Source organism: Cryptomeria japonica, chromosome 4 (genome assembly GCF_030272615.1).
Source record: "Cryptomeria japonica chromosome 4, Sugi_1.0, whole genome shotgun sequence".
Lineage (NCBI taxonomy): Eukaryota > Viridiplantae > Streptophyta > Pinopsida > Cupressales > Cupressaceae > Cryptomeria > Cryptomeria japonica.
Window position 1 is genome coordinate 485,057,422 of NC_081408.1, and position 22,349 is coordinate 485,079,770.

Genomic DNA, 22,349 nt, shown 5'->3' on the forward strand with positions numbered 1-22,349 from the left:
AACTCCATTTTGCTGAGGATTGTAGGGAACACAGAAGTCCCTCTTAATTCCTGCTTTAACACAAAAGTCATAGAAACTACCTGAGGTGTATTCACCTCCATTGTCAGACCTTAAACATTTAATTCGATTTCCTATAGTGTTTTCAACTAAGGCTTTGAATTCTTTAAATCTGTTTAGGACTTCTTCAGACTCTTTAGATTTAAGAAAGTAGATCCATGTTTTCTTAGAGAAATCATCTATGAAGATAACATAATACAGGAAACCGCTAGGAGATGCTACAGACATAGGACCACATAAATTTGAATGAATAAGTTCTAACTTTTCTTTAGCCCTACTATCGCTTTTATGAAAAGGATTCTTTACATTCTTACCCATTGCACAACCTTTACAAGCATCATCATGAGATAAACTAAGTTTAGGCATACCTTTAACCATTTTACCGAGAGTGGGAAGAGCTTGAAAGTGTAGATGTCCAAGTCTTCTATGCCATAGCTCGCATGATTCAGGGGCCTCATGAATGAGAGCTTGAATTGGATTAGCTGCAAGCTTATATAAACTATCACATCTATTTCCAATAACACGAGCAATTTTGAAATTAGGTTTCTTAGACCAAGCGAGTACTTTCCCTTCAAAAAATGCTATTTGCAAACCCTTATCTTCTAAAGCAGAAATGGAAATAAGATTTCTTTTAATACCAGGTACAAAGAGAATATCATTGAGTTGTAAGGAAATACCAGAATCTAGTTTTAAAGAGGTAGTACCAAAACCTTTTACCGAGTATCGAGCATCATCACCAATTACCACATGAAGGTTGGTGTCCTTTTCAATCAGATTTGAGAGATGCTTACGAAAACTTGAGATGTGTCTGGAGGCACCACTATCAAGTATCCTCGTATTACTGTCCGTAGGAACATTGCTGGATAGAGCAAAGATAAGAAGATAATCCTCACTTTGTTCGGCAACTTCATTTAAATTGACTTCCCTTTCCTTTGGATCATTCTGACAATCTCTGGCATAGTGACCATACTTATCACATCTGAAGCAACGAATGTGAGAGGAATCTCTTGACTTCTTCCTTGGATCATAGGAGGAGGATCTAAAATCTTTGCTTCTCTTTTCTTTCTTCCAATGTCCACCTTTCCTAGATTTAGCTAAGAGAACATGATTATCTTTGTGAGAGTTCTTGAGTTTTCCTCTTACCTCAATTTAAGATTCCTCTTCGATGCAATCAGATTGAAGACGCTCAAAGTTGGGACGATCGGCTCTTCCACCAATGCTACGAATGAATGGTTCCCATTCACTAGGTAGACCATTTAATGCAATCATAACAAGATTTTTATCCAAGATTTGGCAATCAAGAGTACTTAGCTTGTCCTTTAGTTCATTGATCTTCATGAAGTAGGCTATGATTGAGTCTTCTTCTTTCATTTTCATGTGAAGAAGCTGTTGTCTTAGAGCAAGAGCCCTGCTGAGGTTGTTGACTTCATACATCCCTTCCAAGTGTTTGATCATTTCCTTGGCAGACGCAAACTTTGATATGACAGTGACAAGATGATTCTTGACGGATTCAATTATGATCTTCCTAGCCTTGAGGGAGCCTTTCTTGAACTGTTTCAGCTCTTCAGCATCTTCTGGAGGGGACAACCTTTCTTCTTCTACAAATTTCAGCAGATCATTCTCTTCAAGGATCAATAGAATACGGACTTTCCAAGCAGCAAAATCAAGGGCTCCATCAAGTCTATCTTCAGCCCTCAAACCTGACATTTTAATTTGAAAACAAACAGCAGCTATATGCAACAAATGATTTACTAAAATCTGAAGTTAGTGACACCTTAGCTCTGATACCATGTAATTTTTGTGCCCTAGATCAGTAATCAGATTTATGTCCTTTAATTATGCCCTAGTTTGTTAATCAAATTTGTAACGTTTTAGTAAACCATAATTCAGTAAACTCAGAAATGAAGGAAGTAAACAAGAGACAAACACAAATACCCTGGGAAAACCTCCAAGGAGGAAAAACCTAGCATTAAAGACCCACAGGTCAGACTATATATTCTCCCTTAATATCACAAATACAATACTTAGCTTCCTTTTCAGATCTGATCCCTTTTGTATGACAGATCTGCACTTCTAAGCTCTTCAAGTCTGCACCAAAACGGCCTATGTCCTCTTGGACAAGTTCACACAAGCCTAGACAAGTTCGCACCCTCCTTGTGTAAATTCGCACCTTTTACATGCAGAGCTGATTCGCTGAATGCTTGAATGAATGGATTGTATTTGCAAGATGTCTTTATTTATATGTGTCTTTAGCCTTTATTAATTTAAGTTGGCCTCCTTCTTTTTGGCGCCAATATATTTATTGTGGCGTGGAGTATTTAGGGTGGCATGCAAGTATAGGGCTGGGCTCAATCTTGAGGGTACGCTACCCTTTAGGATAGGGCCCAGTCCTAAATGGGTTTGGATGTTGCCTTAAGGCAATCCGAACCCATATTGACCTAGTTACAAACAACAACAGTAGACCTAACCCTAACTCCTAAGACTCAAAACCTATTTACTAGATTCCAGGTGCTCCTGCACCAGCAGAGTATCTGCCCCTAACAGCAGAATCATGAAAATTAACTATTTGAAGATTTTTGTTGAGCATCTTATTAAAAGTTTTAATTTGATGAGGACACCCACCCAAGCTTACACAATTGGTATTAATAGTGATCACCTGTTGAGATTCATGCAGCTGTCACATGCAAATAAACAAATCCTAAAGTGTTGACTTCTTTTATAACTGTGAAGGAGTGAAACGATCAAGCACAATGTGGGTGAGTGTTTGTTGTTAGAAAGTAGTTCATTTCATAAGATAAAGGCCCACCAAGGGTCACAAATGCCCATGTTGAAGCCTTGAGCACATTTACGAAGGGTATACAACTTTGCTGTTTGTCTCTGCTCCTTGTTGTATACCCTTGTGATGTTTACATTGGCTGTGGCATTTGTAAAATTTGTTGGCATCTATGTGAAGGCAAGCAGTTCATGCTAGCCGAATTGAGGAGATTGAATGCTGGACTCTCATCAAAGTCAAACCATGAGAAGTGTGGAAATGATGAAACTGAGTGTGTAAGTAGACTCATTCATTGACTTGTTTATTTGAGTTTGAGTTTCTGGGTAATTCAAATGCTCACCATTTCAAGAAAAATCCCAGTGTGGTATCTAGGAATTCCTCCCATTCCTGCTCTCCTAGTATTACACTTTGAGGGAACATCAAAATTTAGCTTGATCCAACCATATAGAGGGGGAGTCCATTTGATTTTCGGGGTGATAATGACAAAGCTACATGCATAGAACTCCTGAATTCCCCACTGTTTAGCACTAGTGTGATCGAGGTTGTCTTGTGAAGGCAAGTTTCCTTGCTTTTACCTATAATAGTGAATGTAGTAGCCATCTGCTGATTTCTCTTAAGATAATATTTGGTTTTTACATTTAATTTTAATAATCAAAGTATTTGTTCTGCTAGTTTAAGGTAAATGTCTCTAATATATTATGTATTACATAATATAGTATTTTTAATGATGTGTTCAGGAAGCAATTCTACTGGGAGTGGACAGTCTTGGAGTGGACATAAGGGTTCGCTGTGGAGATGAAGTCCAAACAGTTCGAATTGCTTTTAAATGCCAGGTATGCAGTACTCATACAAAGAAGAATTGATGAAGTGGATTAAACTTATGATTTCTTTATCTTGTCTTCCAATTTGAAGATTAATATATTAGACTTACATATAGAACCAATTTTCTTGAGCTAATATATATACTAGTTACAGATAATAAAATATTGTCAGTTATGTGGTGCCTACTGTCAATCAAAGCCAGATATTTGAAGAAAAATAGACATACATATAGAACAGAGTCTCTTGAGCTAATATATAATATATGCTGGTTACGGATAGTAAAATAGGGTCAGCTATGTGGTGTCCACTGTCAACTAAAGCGAGATATCAAAATTCAATCAAATTGAATGTGCACTTAAACTTGACTATTACAATTCCTTTGTTACAGAAATATGATGGATCTGTAGAACAATTGCTTTAGCTATAACTTAAGGTAGTTTATGGTAATCTGGATAAACAACGAACCTGGAGTATCATTTAAATAGAACTTAAAGTGCTCTGTGATGTCCAAGACAGGGTGGAACTGCCTCATAACACTGAGCTAATTGCAAACTGTGCTGGCAATGGCTACCTATTAACCTTTTACTAGACTGGTACCATGTGTACCAGGTAATAAATGGTGATGCAAGTGTGAACTTTAAGAAATAAGCTGAATGATTATGATAAAGAATGATAAAATTCTTGTGGAATTACCTCTTAAGGAAATCTAATTTGGAGCTCATAGAATTTTTTCATATTGATCTATGTTTATTTTTTTCCACTGATTATAGTTGTGCCTCACTGGGGATTATTTTGAAATTATTATAGTGCCATTGGGCAGTAGGTAACTCATTCTCTTTTGTTGCCGTACATTGTGAATTGTGTCTGTATTGTAGGAATAATATTGAAGCCATGTAACTGGACTTGAGATTGTAGATACTTGGTTCTGGTGTTCATGATTGAAATTCGGTAGGTATTATCTGACTATGGATTATTTGATTTCTGATCATTTAATCTGTGCAAATCTGCATGAGCTGTTTTGTGCAAGATATGTATAGAATATAATAAATAGCAATAATTTGTACAAAATATACAAAATTAAATACAGAACACAATTGATAATTGGTACTCGTCGAGTGTTAAAAAGAGAAATCAAAACAGTTTACATATTACAGCAATAGTTAGTGTTGAAACATGTGACTGCACATGTGAAGTAATACAATTCATCGTATTGCCCTTCATCAGCAATATTAATATCATTGATTGCTTGATTAGAATCACAAGCAGCACCAATGCCATTTCCACTAGCTGCACTATGCATGTTTAATGTGGCATCATCGTGCCCCTCATTGTTGATCAAGACTAAGGAAAGTTGTGCAACATAAGCATCCATGTTGGGATGCTTTGACCCTACATGCTTGTGTGAGAGAAGGCATAGGTTGGAATGCATATATGCCAACTCCTTTGAATTTTCTGTCAACCAGTTGCACTTAATTGAGTTGATAAAGGAGTATATACTCCAGTACCATTTACCTGAAGAGGAACCTACAACCTATTGAGATAAAAAAATGTGATGTTTGAACACAAATCAACCTTACAACTTTGAGTAATGAGCAGCAATGGAGTTTTGGGTGAGTAAGGAATTAAAGGTGAGTAGTGTTGTTTGCTTTGTTTTTTTGTGTTGTCAAAATGGTTAGGTATCAATATAGTTATTTTTGGGTGAGTAAGGAATTAAAGGTGAGTAGTGTTGTTTGCTTTGTTTTTTTGTGTTGTCAAAATGGTTAGGTATCAATATAGTTATTTTTGGGTTTAGTTTAGGTTTTTAACTTTTTTATTTATGTTTTTTCATTGTATTTTTTTTTGTTGGGTGTGGGTACTTGGTTATGGCTTGGGATTGTGGTCCTACCCACGTATGGCCCAAACAAACTTGAAATGTGCCTAGGCAAGACCTAGAGGCCCATGCAAATTTGTGTGTACAAACACAAAACAAATTTGCAGTCTTGAGTGATGAACAGCAATGGACTTTTGGGTGAGTAAGGAATTACAAGCGAGAATTGTTGTTTGCTTTTGTTTTATATGTTGTTAGTGTAGTTAGGTATCAATATAGTTATTTTTTAGGTTAGTTTAGGTGTTTACTTTTCCAATTTTGTTTTTTATTATATCTTTTTTGTTGGGTGTGGGTACTTGGGTATGGCCCAAAAAAACTTGAGACATACCTAGGTAGGACCTAGAGTCCCAAACAAATTCGTGTGTACATAGACTCATGCTATATTGGGACCTATACTTGGTATGGCTACACCTTGGGTACATGAAGAATTTGACATCATAGACTTCATGATGTATAGTACAAGCCTTGTCAATGATGGACAATGGTCACACCATGCGTTTAGACAGGTCATAGCATGACGATATCAAGTCTAGAGATATCAAAATGCTATATAGTATTCCCCGCTAGGAGTTAGGACTTGCAAACAATTGCCGTTGCTGGGATTGAGCTTTGCAACAAAAATTAACAATTTATTCACACATTCACTTTTCTTAACACAACTCTTTTATTACAACTTTATCTCTTGAATTATTTCTTTTCGTAAGTATAAATACAATTATTAGATTTGCACACTATACCATTTTGCCAAGATGGGTCATCATCCTAGACAATTGGTAGGGTGGGAATATGAAGGTAAGGGCCAAGCTCCGCTTTTTGATTGAAGCAATGGACATGAGACTAACATATGGCCAAAATTGTAGAAATTAGATTAAAAAGTTGCAGATATCTATTAGGATTTGCAAAACAGTAAGTCTAGATTTCTACTTTTGGAATGGTTGGTTAGCATCACTTAGGACAAGTGCACTTAATGAAATAGAACATCAGAAGTTGATATAGTACTTCAGCATGGTTTTCGGCCATTTTGAAGTTGAAAAGAACCCCTCAGAAATGGTGAAGTATTTCTTTGGACCACATTTTAGGTTTTAAAATGTGTTAGTGTAGGATTTTTATTTTCCCATGTTAGGGAATATTTATTTTTCCTACACATATTATTAAGCTTTCTTAGGTTACAAAGACATTGTTAATATGAGGATACATGGCATAATCCATTAGTTACATTTGTCACTCTCACCCACTTTTGAGTAGTTGAGTCTCACACCCTCCTTTGGATTTATTTGCCACCTCCCATAACTATTTGTTTGTCTTTACCTGAGTAGGTGCAACCATGTAATCTGACATTTACCAGTAGGTAAAACTCCCACCTATTTTGGGCAGTTGGGAGTTACTACTCTTGAAATCATTTGCCCTTATCTTGCTTTATAAACAACACTTACCTCTCCTTTGGCTAGTTCACTAGTTCATGAGTGCTAGTCAGTAAAGGGAGTGTTGATTTTATTCATCTCTAGATTTTTGTTCTTTCTTTTTTTAGTCATTCTGATCTTGGATGGCTTCACAGTCAAATCGAACCTCTCAAACGCCATCTCCGTGATATTTGGAGGTTTACTCAATGGGTGGTCAAATTTGGCGACATCTAATCTTGGCTGCTGATCTTCTAATTTAGTGAATTTTTAAATTTATTTGGTGACATGTAAGTTTGGAGGTACTTTTAGTAGATTTTCTAATTTAGCAAACCATCGCTATATTTAGTGGTCTTTTTGGCAAAGATAGTTTTTTTGAAAATTTTAGACCCCTCACCATTGTAGTTTTTCTTTTTTGCATTTCAACTTCGTGAGGCCCATTCTCACTCATATAGAGACATTTTTTACTGCTAATTTTTCTTATTTGCAATAAAATTTCACGCTCTTCGCAGTGGTGTGATCAGTTATTTCTCAAGTGTTCCTGTTTTTCCAAAAAATGGGTTTTCTCATCAGATTTGAAGGACAATTGTCATTTTTAAAAATTTCAAACAGTTATAATTTTCACATGCGACCTCTAATTGAAATGATTCTTTTTTTGAAAGTGGATATATTTCCAAGAAATACACATTGGTTCTAGTTTGAGTTCTCATTTTCAGATCACATTGTATACATTTTCAGATTCTTGATTGAGTGAAAAAAGGGGGGGCCCTTTGTATACATTTTCTGATATGTTTGCTTATGCTCTTCTTTTCCTGCACACATGGATCATCCTAAGGCTCCTTTGCCAACACCTTATAATTATGCAATTTGGCATCAATACACATGGAATGCCCTAATGCAACTTGGGTATACTCCATATGTTGATCAAAAGGGAGTTGAACCCATAGATGACAAGGAAATGATAAAATGGATACTAAAGCTCTTGGATGTCTTTGTAGCTTTGTTTACCTTGATCTTATGTTTTAGATTGAAGTATGTACAAATTCACATGATGCTTGGGAAAAGTTGAAAACATTGTGTGGTACAACAAATGGAGTTAGAGGCTATTAGATTGACAATGATTTGAAAATTTGATGAGCCTTAATCCTAAAAACTTTGACAACATCTAGGATCATATTAGTAAAGTGAATGATTTTGCACAATCTAAAAAATGTGGTATTGAGAAAAAGGACATTCTATTAGTTTATATTGTACCGAACAAACTTGGTCTTGAAATGAAATTGGCTTACATTAAGCCTTTATTCACATCTATTTCTGAGATGTTAATACATGAACAACAAAAGCCTCTTTCCATGGGTCTCATAAAGTCATCACAGAATCAGGCTTTGTTGGTTAGTCAACCTAAGGGATTGAAAGAGTCGGGACAATATGAGAAGAAATAGAAGAAATTAAAGAAAAAGCCAGACATAGATCAAGCACATAATAAATCATCTTCTAAAGAGGACTCATTTAAGAAGATGCCTACTTATACATATTCCAAGAGGATTGGACATGAAGAACATTTTTGTTAGAAGGATGTTGATGATCTGAAACATCTTCTTAAGAAGAACAACATTGATCTACCTTCTAGAATGTCAGAGTTAGCTGCTTCTTTCTATTCAAAACAGTTAGGAAAAAGGTCATGCAGGACTTGATTCTGAAATAGTTAAAAATAAAGGTAAATCTCTTTATGCATCTACATCTCTTGAATCAGGGAGATGGCTTCTAGATTTTGGAGCTTCTCATCTTATGGATTCTACACAATCTATGTTCTCTTCTTTTGACCCTTGTGTTTTGCCACCTATCTTAATGGGCTACAATACATATATGGATGCAATTGGGAAGGGTTTTGTTGATATTGGGGATTGCACGTTCAACGATGTTTTGCATGTACCTCATTTGTCAAACAATCTTCTTTCCAGTTATTAGATTACCCATTGTGGAGTAGGGAAGATTGTAGAATTCACACGATTCAATTGTCATTCGAGACTTGGAAAGCAAAGAGATAATTGCTACTGGGATAGTTGATCATGCATCTTAATTATATACTTTTCTAGACTTTGCACTTGGTGATGACTCGGATCCTTTGGCCGGTGATCACATTCTTAGTGTGAACTTTATTTTTGAGGAGAATTTTGCCTACTTGAACCTGGGTACCACACATTTGATTGTGTTCTTGAGCTTTGTATTCCTTCTTCTACTCCTATTTCTTCAGATATTAGCATTGTTGTGATGTAGGAGGTTGACATTGGTCTTCCTGATCCAATTCCTTGGGACATATTCCTACTAGACATCTCGTCTTTGTTTGTAGAGTCCCATATTTCAGTTTATCTTCTCTTTAATGGAGTTGAATCTTTTTTAGATTTTATAAGGGCACATTCAGACCCTCTTGTTCTCTCTTCACCTTTTCAGCATTTGTCATAGTTTGACAATGGCTTGGAGATTCATGAGCAATATTTTTAGGAGGCATCTTTTTATCTTTAGAGGGGATATCTTCATCTTTGGATCCCATTTGACATTCATCTCCACTAGATTCCGAATTGTCACTTTCATTAGTGAGGCATGAAATTATTGATTTGTTTGTGGCACCTTTCATCATCGACATGGGGACAAATGGGCAGTTTTCATGGACTTACACATTTTTCTCTTTATTCCTTCATATTCCTTTTAGGAATGGGAAGACATTCTTATGCACCTTTAGTTTTGTTTCTTCCTAAAGGGAGGAACATTGCTCCACAATCGTGGACTATCTTCTACATCCAGTTTTCAGCATCAAATATTTGTACAATTGACTACTTGGGAGAATCCTACATAATTTTTCTTTTCCTCTCTATTTTGAAGGGGACTTATTCCTTGCATGAGATTCTTTCTTGTGTGCGGGAACTTGTTTTTTTTTTTCTCTTTTGAGGAGTTTTTTCCAAAGTTACCTGGGGACGCGTCCCCGACATGAAAACCCCCGTCCCTGTCCTGAAAACCCCCGTCCCCATCCCGGGGACGTTTTGGGGACGGCTAGGGGACGTTTCCCCCCGTCCCCAAATTGCCCTGTTTTTGGAGGGGACGTCCTCGAAATGGGGGGACACCTGCCCTAGCTTTGGGGGACGTCCGTACGTCCCGAGGACGGCTAGGAACGGCTGGGACATCCCCAATCCGTCCCAGGGACGGCCATACGTCCCCCATTCTAAGGCCCTTAAAAAATATTAAAAAAATTTTAAAAGTTGTATTTTTAATTTTTTATTTAAATTTTCTAATATAGGTCCCTTATTAATTCAAATTGTTATTAAAAATAAAAAAAATTAAAAGATAACATATAATTAAATTTTAAATTTATTAATTTAATTCATAATTTTGACAATGAAACTTTATGGCAGCAGTGTAGCCTTTGGGCATTTTGACACAAAGATTAGAAAATCACCAAACTCGGCGAGTCAATAGAAAAATAACACCCAACGCCTTTATTAAAGTATAAGTTTTTTTGGCCTCGCGGGGTGCTGCCCCTCGACCCCGCCCTGTAGCTGCCCCTTGACCCTGCAAGGGGCGATGCCCCTTGACCCCACCTTGGGGGCGCTGCCCCCAAACCCCCGTTGAAAAATATGGGGGGAAATTGCGTCGATCGAAGTAGGGAAAATTTAACCTCCGAGTCTATTGATATGCATATTGACAATGTGAATGAATTGAAATTCTGATTTATGAATGCATAATTGCATATTGTGTATTGAGTATTAACGATGTTGTATGTTCAGAATTTACATTCTAAAATGTTTTCAACTTTTCATGGTATCATACACATGCTATATCCATGTTTTATTATTTTCATATGAATATAATGTATGTATGCAATATGCATGCTTTATCCATGTTTTCATATGAACATTTAGAATTTTGAAATTTTCCTATATATTTTAAATTTTTCCTATATTTTATATAGCCGTCCCCTTTGCCGTCCCCCGCTGTCCCCAAATTTGGCAAAAAAATTTGCCGTCCTGGAAACGCGTCCCGCCGTCCCTTGCCGTCCCCGTCCCGGAAACTCGGGGTAACCATTGGATTTTCTCCTTTCTCCATTTGTGAAGATTATTTTTGTACATGGGTACCTAACATGGCCTTGGAGCTGGGACTAAGCTATATTAAAGGAGGTGTTAGTGTAGGTTTTTTATTTCCTTAGTGAATATTTATTTTTCCTACACATTATTTAGCTTCCTTAGATTATATAAGGCATGGCTAATATGAGGACACGTAGCATAATCCATCAATTACATGTCACTCTCGCTTACCTTTGGGTACTTGAGTCTCAAACCCTCGTTTGGATCTATGTGCCACCTCCCATAACCATTTGCTTCTCTTTACTTGGGTAGGTGCAACCATGTAATCTGACATTTACCATGTAGGTAAAACTCTTGCCTATTTTGGGCAGTTGGGAGTTATTACTCCTTTTGGAATTATTTGCAGTTATCTTGCTCTATAAACAACGCTTACCTCTACCTTGGCTAGTTCACAAGTGTAAGTTCAGTACAAGGGAGTGCTGATTTTATTCATCTCTAGATTTTTGTTCTTGCTTTCCTTCCGTCATTCTGATCTTGGGTGGCGTCACAGTCAAATCTAACAAAATGTTGCAAAATACATTAGATCCTGTACAGCTTGTGAAATTTGCCAAGCTAGCTAATAGAAGCCTGTAATGTCCCCTTTTGGGATTGCCCTAAATCTTACCCTAGATTACTATTCTCAATTGATAAGGGAGGGTTAGAGAGAGGGTGCCTTTATCTTCTTAAGGGGAAAACAGTTTGCCGGTCCCTTTATTGTTTTCTGTTCTGCTGAAGTATTGTAAGGACCCACTTGTCCTAACCCTAGTTAAACCATCTTAATAACTCACAGTTACAATTAAAGTTAAATTATCCTTAATGCACATGCGATGTTTACGTTAACTGACATGCAAATAATAAGAGAAATTTAACATTCATGCAATTCATGTTTTACATGCGGATCATGTTTAACACGCAACTAAATGTAATGTAGCAAAAGCGAAGTAAATGTGCATAATGATAAGTTAACATGCATAACCATAGTTTTCAACAATATTGAATTAAGTGCGCACATGCGTAGAAGTAAATCGTTGCATGAGCCATTACAAGTTAAATTAACATGCAAAATATTAAAAATTAAATGCAACATGCATGTATGCAGAAAACAAAACTAATCTATGGAAAGTAAATCAATGCATGTTAGTGGGTTAGTATGTTAGTAGTTTTTCTTTCTTCTCTTCAGGTCGGCGTGGGAAATGGGAAGAGTAAGGCGTAGGAAGTCAAACGCTCCCTGCTCAGTACACATCGCCCTCCCCTATCAGCAAGGCGGCTTGACTTGTTTGTTGGCAGCCTCTATTTCTCACGTGGCAATTTTTTTCCTAGTTGTGCAGTCCAAACAGAGGGCATGCTAATTAGATTGGCTGGGAGTTTAAATTGACTTCTCCTATACAATTTTCCGCAAACCAAAGGAAGGTGTGGGGAGGTGAGATAGGCATAGGAAGAAGAGGCAGACAGAAAAGGCTTGGAGTTGGAAGAGTTCTCTGCTGTATCAGCATCGCCCCACACCCCCCCCTTTTTTCCCACTAACTTTGCTATCCAGCAAGTTAGAAATTATTTAATTACAGAGACAAAATTAAAATAAAATTTAATACTCAAGGTTACCTGGCAGATGGAAGGAAGCAAATTGGTAGGGAAGAGAGAGACGTGGACTTACTGCTCAGAAATGGCTTCAGATTTTTCCCAATCTCGCTGAGAAGGATAAGTCTTCCTTCAGAATTTTTTTGATGCCTAAGATAGAAGAGTCAACCCCTATTTAAAAATTATAAGGCTTAGTTAAATTAACGCATGAATGACGCATGAATTAGTAATAAATTAGTAATGAGTTCTAAAATAAATTATAATTTCTATTGCATGATTTTATAATAATGAGTTTATTAATTGAAATAATTATATTTTCGAATGCATGATCATTCATGCTAAATTTTAGTTTTCGAAAACAATTAATTAATTAATTAATTTGCATGATCTTAAATAACAATTTTATATTTTATTTTATTTTATCTATTAATACCTTTGCATGTTGTTTGTTTAATTTCCTTATAAATTTACAATTTGTCCTCTACATCCACGCATGTAATTAAAATATTTGCTAAACTTAAATTCATTTACATTTTAACCATTTACTTCTTTAAAATTATTATATTTTATTTATTAATGTAATTATTGTGCATGTCAATATTATAATTTACAAACATTCTAACTTTCGATAAATCGATTATTTATTATTATTATTTCATTTAATTAACTCTCAAATTTAGTATCTAGTTTATAACTTAATAAATATTTTAATTAAAATATTATACTTTATTTATTATATCCCTTAAATAGTTATTTATTTATTATATATATATTTTATAATTTATCTATCGAGTAATAATTATATGCTAATTATTCAATTAATCTCTTTAATTGATTTATTTATTTTAAATTTCAAGGTTTAATTTGCTATCTAATTTATGTTTTTGCACAAGGTCCCATTCCGTAGGTCACTGCCAGCAAGCTAGAAAAACTCCTCCTCGGTCATATGTCTGCCTTCGACGGTCAACCTGCAACCAGCTCAAACTCGACAACAAGTCGTCAGATCATGATAATAAAAATACATTCTTTTATCTAATTGCAACGGTGTATGGGAACAGGCAATGAATCAGTGGACAAATCATAAGCACCCAGTAAATGGCATCAGCCCGCTAGCCCTTTAGAATAGTAGGGGCTGTTCTTTTATGAAGGACCTGGACTGATTAAGTTCTATCTACCGGGAGCACAGCTGGCACGCCTACCTCCTCCCACCCACCCCTAGCACCCACCGCGGAAATATTCATCATCACATTTCAAATCTAACAAAAACATTAATAACATTAAACATCATAACTAAAACGACATTAATCATCATCATTAAATAATGACATTAAACATCATAAATAGCATTGAACATCATCATAAAATAACTAATCATCCTTAATTTCATTGAACAACATAATATCATCTAACATCATTAATAATCTAATCAAAGTCAACACGTGCATTTATTAGCATTAAATGTCAACAGTAAGTATCTGGCATCTCAAAATAATCTCTAACTAGGTGGTCTGAATTGAGTCGTGACAAGTTTTCTCCCTTTTAATTCTTTTTTCATTCAAATCAGAGTGTAGATCAAACTTATGTATTTATTTGCATATTAATCTATTGTATGTGTTTTCTATCTGCATAAGGAATTCACTGGTAATCATGCCCAGATGCTGTTATAAGCAATCGGTCAGTTTCAGTGTGGCTTTCTGAATGTCTATGTCTTTAAGTCTGATCCGCCTGTAATGTTGATGTAATTCTGAGTGCAGTCTATTTCTCTCCAACTGATTCATGTGTTATGGATATATATGAAGTTAAGTATGACTGTCATACATATTGCAGTCTATGTTAATAGTACTACTGAATTCTGCATAAGAACATTATCAGGCTTCATATATTAAAGTATTAAACATACATATTAAGCACATCTCCAACCAAGAACAAAGATGTTACTGCCTGTAACTTAATAACACTTCTGATCTGATCTGATCGATGGTGATCTCACTGGATGCTTGGATTCCTTTCCTTTATATCTCTCAATGTGAGGGAGGGGTCACACCTCTTCATCCTGTCTGCCCTTTGGCAAGAGGCACACCCTTTCACCATCAGCACCCTTTGAAAGAGTACAACTCTTAATTATTTCTGCCCCTTTGAAAGGGACACTAACCATTCACAATCAGATCTGCTCTTTTATTTAAATTAGATCTGCACCTCTGATTCCCAAAAATTATCCCCCTCAAATGAGGTTCTCTTCTCCCTTTTATATCTTATGTTTGAGGGAGTCACATTCATTTCTTTGACCATTCATTAACTTAATTAAGATTTAGTTATATTTAATTATATTTTAAATTTAATTTTATTATTATCATTTACCATTAAATTGTATTTCGAAGTGGGGACATTCAAAACCAAGGAATGATACCCCTTTGTCGGCATCAAATACACCTTGTTAATCAGTTCTCATGGACATCCTTTTAGGTTTACCTACTATCAAGAGGATGGCAAGGATTGTGAGTATCTAGTTATGCATAGATTCTCAGGGATGCTGGTTCTTGTGCCTTGTAAAATTATTAACTGTAGTACCCCTACCGTAATCGATCTCTAACCGTGGTTTAATCTTGATTAGTTTATCGTAATATTATGTTATAGTCAGATGTTTGAATTAACGCATAGCTATTGATGTGGTTTCTCACTAGTTGTATGCAAGTTGTTAGTGTACCTATTTCGTGGTATTAACATCGAGCTAACGCTTTCAGTAAATTTTATATATGTATGCATGTATGACTCTTGGTTGCAGGATTTTTCAGGTACAATGCCGCATGAGTGCGAGGTTCGTCTTCACCTGGATGTGCAGGTTTGAGTGTACCCTTTTTAATCCTTAGAGTCGGATTAGGTGGTCGTAAGACCCTAGTTGACCTTAGTCATGCTCTAGTGAGCATCGCCAGTCGTCGTCGGTAATCCCTTTTTGTTTGGGTTGCGAGTCGTCTGTTTGGTTGACCTTCTCGTTTTGCGTGCTTGGTGTGTATGGTTAAATTGATTAATTAGTCCTTAGTAAATTATTTTGATTAAGTATGCATTTGTGCATTGAAGATTAATGGATTAAATTGATTGAGAATTCGTTATGCGATTTTCGTTGTTAATGAATTGCTCGTTTTAATTGGGAGTAGATTCGATTTAATGTCTGATTTTGAATATTAATGCATTTATATATGCTGTTGAAAAGAAAGTTTTAGATTTTATCGCCATAGAGTTAATTGTGTTCTGTTGGCTTATTTGAATTGAAAGATTAAATTTGTTTAAATGAGGAAATCGTTTTTGAATTAAAAAGCAAGTTATTTTGTGGTGATAGTTGAAAATAATTAAATTTTGTGGATTATTTTTAAATAAAAGTTTTTATTCCAAAAATGGAATTTTTGGGTCAACTCTTCCATATAACCCAATTTGGGGAAAAATTGGGGAGAATGGACATTTTGGGGAAATTTTGGTTGGGGAGATAATTTTGGACAAATTGGAGGTTTTGGGAGGAAGAAACTTCTGCTGAATCTGGCAGGTGGACTCTCCTTCAGTAATCTCTACCAGGATTGCGAATGAAGGTAGGATTCTGAATTATTTTCTTGCTTGCCAAAAGAATTTCTGGTTGAAAGAATTGGATTTGTTATTGAAAAATCAGTTTGTTTGATTAAAAGAGTAGATTGGAATAAGATCTTGAATTACCCCTCCTAGATTTCATTCTGTGTTTTCAAATCAATTTTGGTTTGCTAAGAATGATTTTAAATAAATAAAATTGAAATATATTTGGGGGTTTGGCAGATTAGATGTTAAAATTGGGAAGAATAATCTTGTTTAAGCATTATGCTGATTGGTTTTGGAGAAATCTCCCCCTTTCCTAATCTGGGTATGTTTATAATTGTTTATGAAGGAATTCAAACCAAAAAAAAATAATAATTTATTCATTCCAGTCTTTGTGAGACTGTGTTTCTCCCTTGCTGTGTATGAAACTATTTTAACAGCATTTAAAAAAATATATATATATATTAATTTAAGCGAAACTTATTCCACGTGGCGTGTTTGAGTTTTGGCGGATTTGGGGAGGGTTTTCGGCTGAGCCAAGGCCCTCGACCCAGGTTTGGGGAGAGCCAAGGCTTCCCTAAGCCTGGGGAGAGGCCTGTGGAGGCCATGGCGTGACCTCCACGCAGCCAAGGCTGGGTGGAGACCACGTCATGGTCTCCCCAGCCCTTCCGCAGGGAAAGGGAAGCTCGCGTGGGAGGAGCCCACGTGGCCCCCACGTGGGTTTTTCTTGAAGTTTTAAATATTATAAGTGTTTAATGTTTTTTTATTATTTTTTTTTTTTATATGAAAAAAATAAAAATAAATAGATTTGTTAAATTAAAAGTTTTCTTAAAATTAAATTTCCAATTATTGATTAATGCTTATTATATATATGATTAATGGAAATTAATTTGTGTATTTATACTAATCGATATTAATTCGAAATTTGTGCAAACGCATTAATTATTAGCGAGATATATTTTATTAATAGAGATTAATAATTATATATTAACTAATAATTAACTGGGTTATTGTGCACTGTTAGTCGTTAATTGTGTATATTGTATTGATCGTGGAATAATGAATATACCCCTTTAATTAACAGTTCATTTGGATTCTGCTATACGTGCGTAGGAAAGTAAGATTTGGATTTGGGAAATGATTACCTTCATTTGGTTTCCCTTTTTATTTTTTTATATGTTCCGTGATCCGTATAGTGCATCTGGGATTGAGAAATATGAAACTGTAGAGGACGGTTTAGAACCAGTATGTTTATGACGTTTTGATTGGAGATTAAATAGCTTATTTTAATTGATTAATAGTTGTCTGATTTTATTAATATAAATTTGGTTTAAAAACTCTTTATGGCTTAAATTGCCTGTTCGATGCTTTGAACCTTAGGAGTTAGAAAACCAAGAACAACTTATCCCTTGATGAGGTAGATAACTGTAACCTGTTTTTAGATCTTGTAGAAAACTTGATCGATTTTAATGATTAAATCAATTTGAGGAAATATTGTCTTTTCTGATTATTGCCTTGCGAGTTTGATTTTTGTATTCGCCTTTAATTATGAAATGGCATGTTTTGCTTTGTTTAGTAGGACCCTGTAGTATGGTTTGACTTGGGGTACCTGTTTCAGTCCTCGAATTTTGAGTTGACTATGGTATTGTGATAGTGTTGTTTTGATCAAATCCTCTTTGAGTGAGTCGAATAATGATTCGTGGTTAACCTTAGTTGTCAGGTCTCTAGTTAGAGTACCGTCAGTAAGTGATTACCCTTGAGTCATGTTTGACCAGATGATTGTATCTCTCTTCTCGAACTCCGTTCGTCTGACCATGTGTATTCCTTGGTTGAGTTCGTTCGAGTATAGTCTAGTGTCGTATGGGAAAGTGGCTTTCGATTGGGGGCCGCGCCCAAAGTGGCTGCTGGGTAACCCGTCGAAAGTGAGTCTAATAAGTGATAACCTAAATAGATTAGAATGTAATCTCTAATAAGATAAATGTGCCTCACACATGGGACGAGTGCTATCATAGACTCGACATGTTGTGAGAAGGCCTGAAATGGCAAACTACCTTCCTTGTCTTCACGAGAGGATGTGTGGGTCCACATGAGGCTTGGATGGGCCGGAAGTTCGGATTAGGTTGCCAGGGTTACCAGTGTATGGGCCGGGACCTATGAAGACTTGCCATGGTATCCATACCAGGTTGTGTGATGACACTTGTCCCTACGTTCGCTAGTGTGTTGTCGTTTTGTCCTGTTTTGAGTACCTTTGTGAGTCGTCCTTTCTGTCTCTGCCCTTGTGAGTGTCGGTTTCATGTTAGACCTTGGGTGGTGATGGCTCAGTTTTATGGATGCTCTCCTGGACTCTTGTTTTAGCTTTGATTATGTTCAGCTGGATCCTGTTCTTTTAAAGGATCGTTTATGTATTAATGGACCGATGCGGTCGCTTGTATATTGTCTATATTTCGCCTTGATGGCTGGATTGTAATGGTGTAACCTCTTGTATTCTTAACCTTATTAATTATCAGAGGGGTCTTGCAGTTGAGCAGACCCGGAGATGTAGCCCTTTAGGGGTGAACTCCGAGATCATTATGGTGTTATGTGATGTATTCTCTTATGTTTCCTTTATCCAGCTTTATCATGTATGTTTAGCTTATGTTAAAATGGTTAAGTGGATAAATGGAAATTAACTTTAAATGCTTATATTCGGTTCCTTCTTGAATGCCATGTGATCGAATGCGTAAGTAGTTTAAATGAGATTCATCGTAGATGCTAGTGTGTAATCATCTTTTAAAATGCAATAAGTTGGAATATGAAAGAATGTATCTTAGAGTAATGAATTACACTCAGTTGTTGTTAAGAAATTTAAATATGCTTGGAAAGATCTCTTATGTTTCGATGAAATCCTAGTGTATTAGAATGTTAGATGTATGGTTGTAATTTTAAATGAAAAGCTTGAATGAAGTTGATGAATGGATCTTAATGGATGAATCCTTGTTGTGATTTATATTTCCGTCTTTTGAAAGAAAATTATCCTGATATGAATTATTTCGTTGTTAAGATATTTAGCTTATTGGATTAATCGTGTGAGTTAAGTGAATTGTGAAATTTAAGTAATCTCGTTGGGAAACTCTTTAGGTGTTAGTTGAAGTCTTCCGCTATGTAATCTGAATCTTTGATATCTTGTTGCATCTTATGTGTTGTAACTTTAAAAAAATAAAAATAAAAAAAAATTTTGCACTCTATTCTTGTTATTTTAGCTTATCCCTTCGGGGTTTCCTGGCGGGGCATTACATTAACTCTGGAAACAACTTTGCATAATACGATCTTGTGTTAAGATTCTAATATATTGTTGTGTTGTCTTTTTAGTTCTCTTTGATTCAACATTTTGATTATCGTTGTTGTTTACTTGTACATCCAAATCACTTCCATTCATAAGACATGAGAACCCATTTTGGTATGGTTTGTTGTTCCTCAGGCACCTTGTTCCAGATAACAAGGAAAAACTAGAACCCGGTTAGTAAGCAAAATACTACCAATTCTCCTCAGAAGAAGCTAAGCAGGAGATTTGACTGACTAGATATAATCCCAGTCTTCATTTGCCTTGGTAGTAAGCTGGTCATTTTATGGTAAGAACTAAGAACTACCAAGACTTGTATTTATCCAAGATAAAATTCTTTCACAGTGTTGACTGTTGAGGCCTTTTTATATAGGTTCTAGAATATTACTACCCGCTCCATTCTAACCTAACAACTTATTTATTGCCGATATGACACCTATTTTCCATTCTAAGATAACTGTCTTCTTATTGCTGGTAGCTTTATCTAAACTCGATAAAGCTAGTGGTGTTTTGCTTCCTTAACACACAACATATACGCTATCTTTATTTGATCCCAACAAATGTTGTCTGCATTCATTGATTCCAGCTGGGACAGCTGGACAACTGACAAAGTTTATGACCCCAGCCTTTGTAGGCTGAGGCTATTCTAGCTCCAAAACAGACCTTTCGTACAGCATGATAGCAACGTGTTAGTCGATCGCAGCCGTTTATTGCAAAATTAACGGTGTAAAACGCGCGACTAACATGCGTGTTAGTCAATTCGTACTGCCATTTTGGAGCCCAGAATAGACGCGTCCACCTTTGTAACCCATTTAAAGATAGTGGATGTATTTGATATGAGAGCTAGACAACTAGCAGCTTTTATAAACAAACGTTTTATTTACATTGCCACAATAACCCTTTTGGGGGAAAGGTTGATGCAGCTTCATGAGCTGGGCTATCTCTTGGTTCTCCTGTTTAGGTGGATTGTGGAAGTTCGGTTTACTCATCGCTTGGTCACGACATCAAGAAACGTGTTTACAAAATTTTGAACAGTTTTTAATGCAGATCAAAGAAATTCTTTTGTAGACTCCCACAGCGGAGTCTTAGACAGTATCTGACTTTGTCTGTGACATAAAAGAAGAGAAAACCTTAACCATCATTCCCTTCTCTTTACCTGAGTTTTTACTTATTCGTTTTGCTGAATTTTGTGGCGTTAATTTTATGCTTGATTAAAAAGGTCACAAGGACCATTTTCTATTTGTTTTGTGTATGTGTGAAATCATCCCCAAAGAAACATTTGACATAAGTAAGCAAATGCTATAATTTGCCTTTTTCAAATTTTTGTGCAGGTTACTACAGAAAATGCCGCAAAGAAACAAATTAGGCACTTGTTATTCCCTAGATCCCGCTCTCGGCATCAGAAATCACGTCGAAATTGCTACAGAGGCAGCTGATATAGAAGCAATTACTGTGGGTGCAAGTACACTTTCTAGTCTTTGTTCCATTTAATTAGCAAGCTGTAAATGCAATGATAATTGTTGACTTCTGATAGTCTGGAAGTTTTGGTAATCAAAGCTACTAGTTGAGAGAAAATGAAGCAGAGTTAAGTCCGGGTGTCTTCTGGTGGAATTGTAATAATTGTTTCTGCATGTTCACATCCATGGTTTTCAAAATTAAAGCACTCCGAGATTCTATCTTCTGGTTTTCAATAGTTTTTCATTTTGAAGGTGTTAACTAACATCTTAACTTGTATTGAGCTGCTTTTGAGTTCAATGTTGGAAGGAAGATGGGTTTCTATCTTCAATAATTAGCAAGACCGACAAGATTTCTGTCATGGAAGGATTAAAAGTGGAGAGTATTTACGTCCAAGTCTGTGGATGGGGTCTGTCGGGGTGGGATCTTTGAAAAGCCAAATTATTTGGTAATTGAAAGCCCAAGGATGAACCAAATGATTTGTTGTACAGTTCTTGGATGCTTACAAAGATTTTCCTCGTTACTGTTGTATATGTAGTTGATTGAGGTTGCATGTACAGAGCTGCTAACAGAGATAGAATAAAGAGGTACGCAGTACCTTCATAATCAAATAGAAAATGTGATCTTGAACATTACTTCCACCTAGACCTTCTAGTGATGAGAATGATGAACTCTTGTATATTTGTGGATTCTTGTTACCTTTTCTTAATTAGTGGGAAAGAGACAATAAAAAATAAAACTGAATTTGTTCAAGAATTTTGGATATTCAAATCAGAAAACTTCAAATACAATGGCTATTATTCCATTTATAGTTAAAAGCATCAAAGGACAAACCCTAATTTAAAACCATAAAAAAATGCTATATTGTTGTTTTAAATTCTCTATTGAATTATATGAGGTAAGTCAGTGTTTAATCAGCTCATAATACTTTATAGAAGTCAGAGCGATGGTTAGAAGAACTAAAATCAAGGGGTTCCAGAATCTATAATATAACAAAATAATAGAAACTCTAATCAGAGACCTTTTAGTACATTAAAAGGTTTATACCTATACACCTATTAACAAACAAGGTGTAAATCAAAATTTTAAACCATAAACAATAATATATTATTGATTCAGTAATATTGATTAAATTATATATATTTTTCATTAAATAATACTTATAGCCAATTGGCTATGACCTATCTCAAGCACTTAAATATTCACATTACAAAACATTAGGATAAAAAGGTTTTAAAAAAAGTTTCTATAAATTAATATAATCTTGAATCTTTATTTTCATAAAGTCTATTACAATAATATATGAATTTAAAATTAAAACGTCATTGTCATTTTGTTCTCAAGCATGTCTGCAAACAATCTACAGTTTCTAATGTGGCATGTATAGTTTTTGAAAGGGTCTGCAAACAATCTG

General features: G+C 35.6%; 1 protein-coding gene across 3 annotated transcripts in view; it reads left to right on the forward strand.

The window, feature by feature from the left end:
* LOC131060407 (uncharacterized protein At3g49140) overlaps positions 1-21,691 on the forward strand; it is a 136,928-nt gene extending 115,237 nt beyond the window's left edge. For 2 of the 3 annotated variants that reach the window (XM_057993636.2, XM_057993638.2), the window contains exons 11-12: positions 3,568-3,663; positions 20,812-21,691. In XM_057993636.2, coding sequence (XP_057849619.1) covers positions 3,568-3,663; positions 20,812-20,916 — 201 coding nt within the window. In that variant the 3' untranslated portion in view covers positions 20,917-21,691. The remainder of the gene's footprint in view (positions 1-3,567; positions 3,664-20,811) is intronic. The other variant, XM_057993637.2, reaches the window with a different exon arrangement.
* The last annotated feature ends 658 nt before the right edge of the window (positions 21,692-22,349 follow it).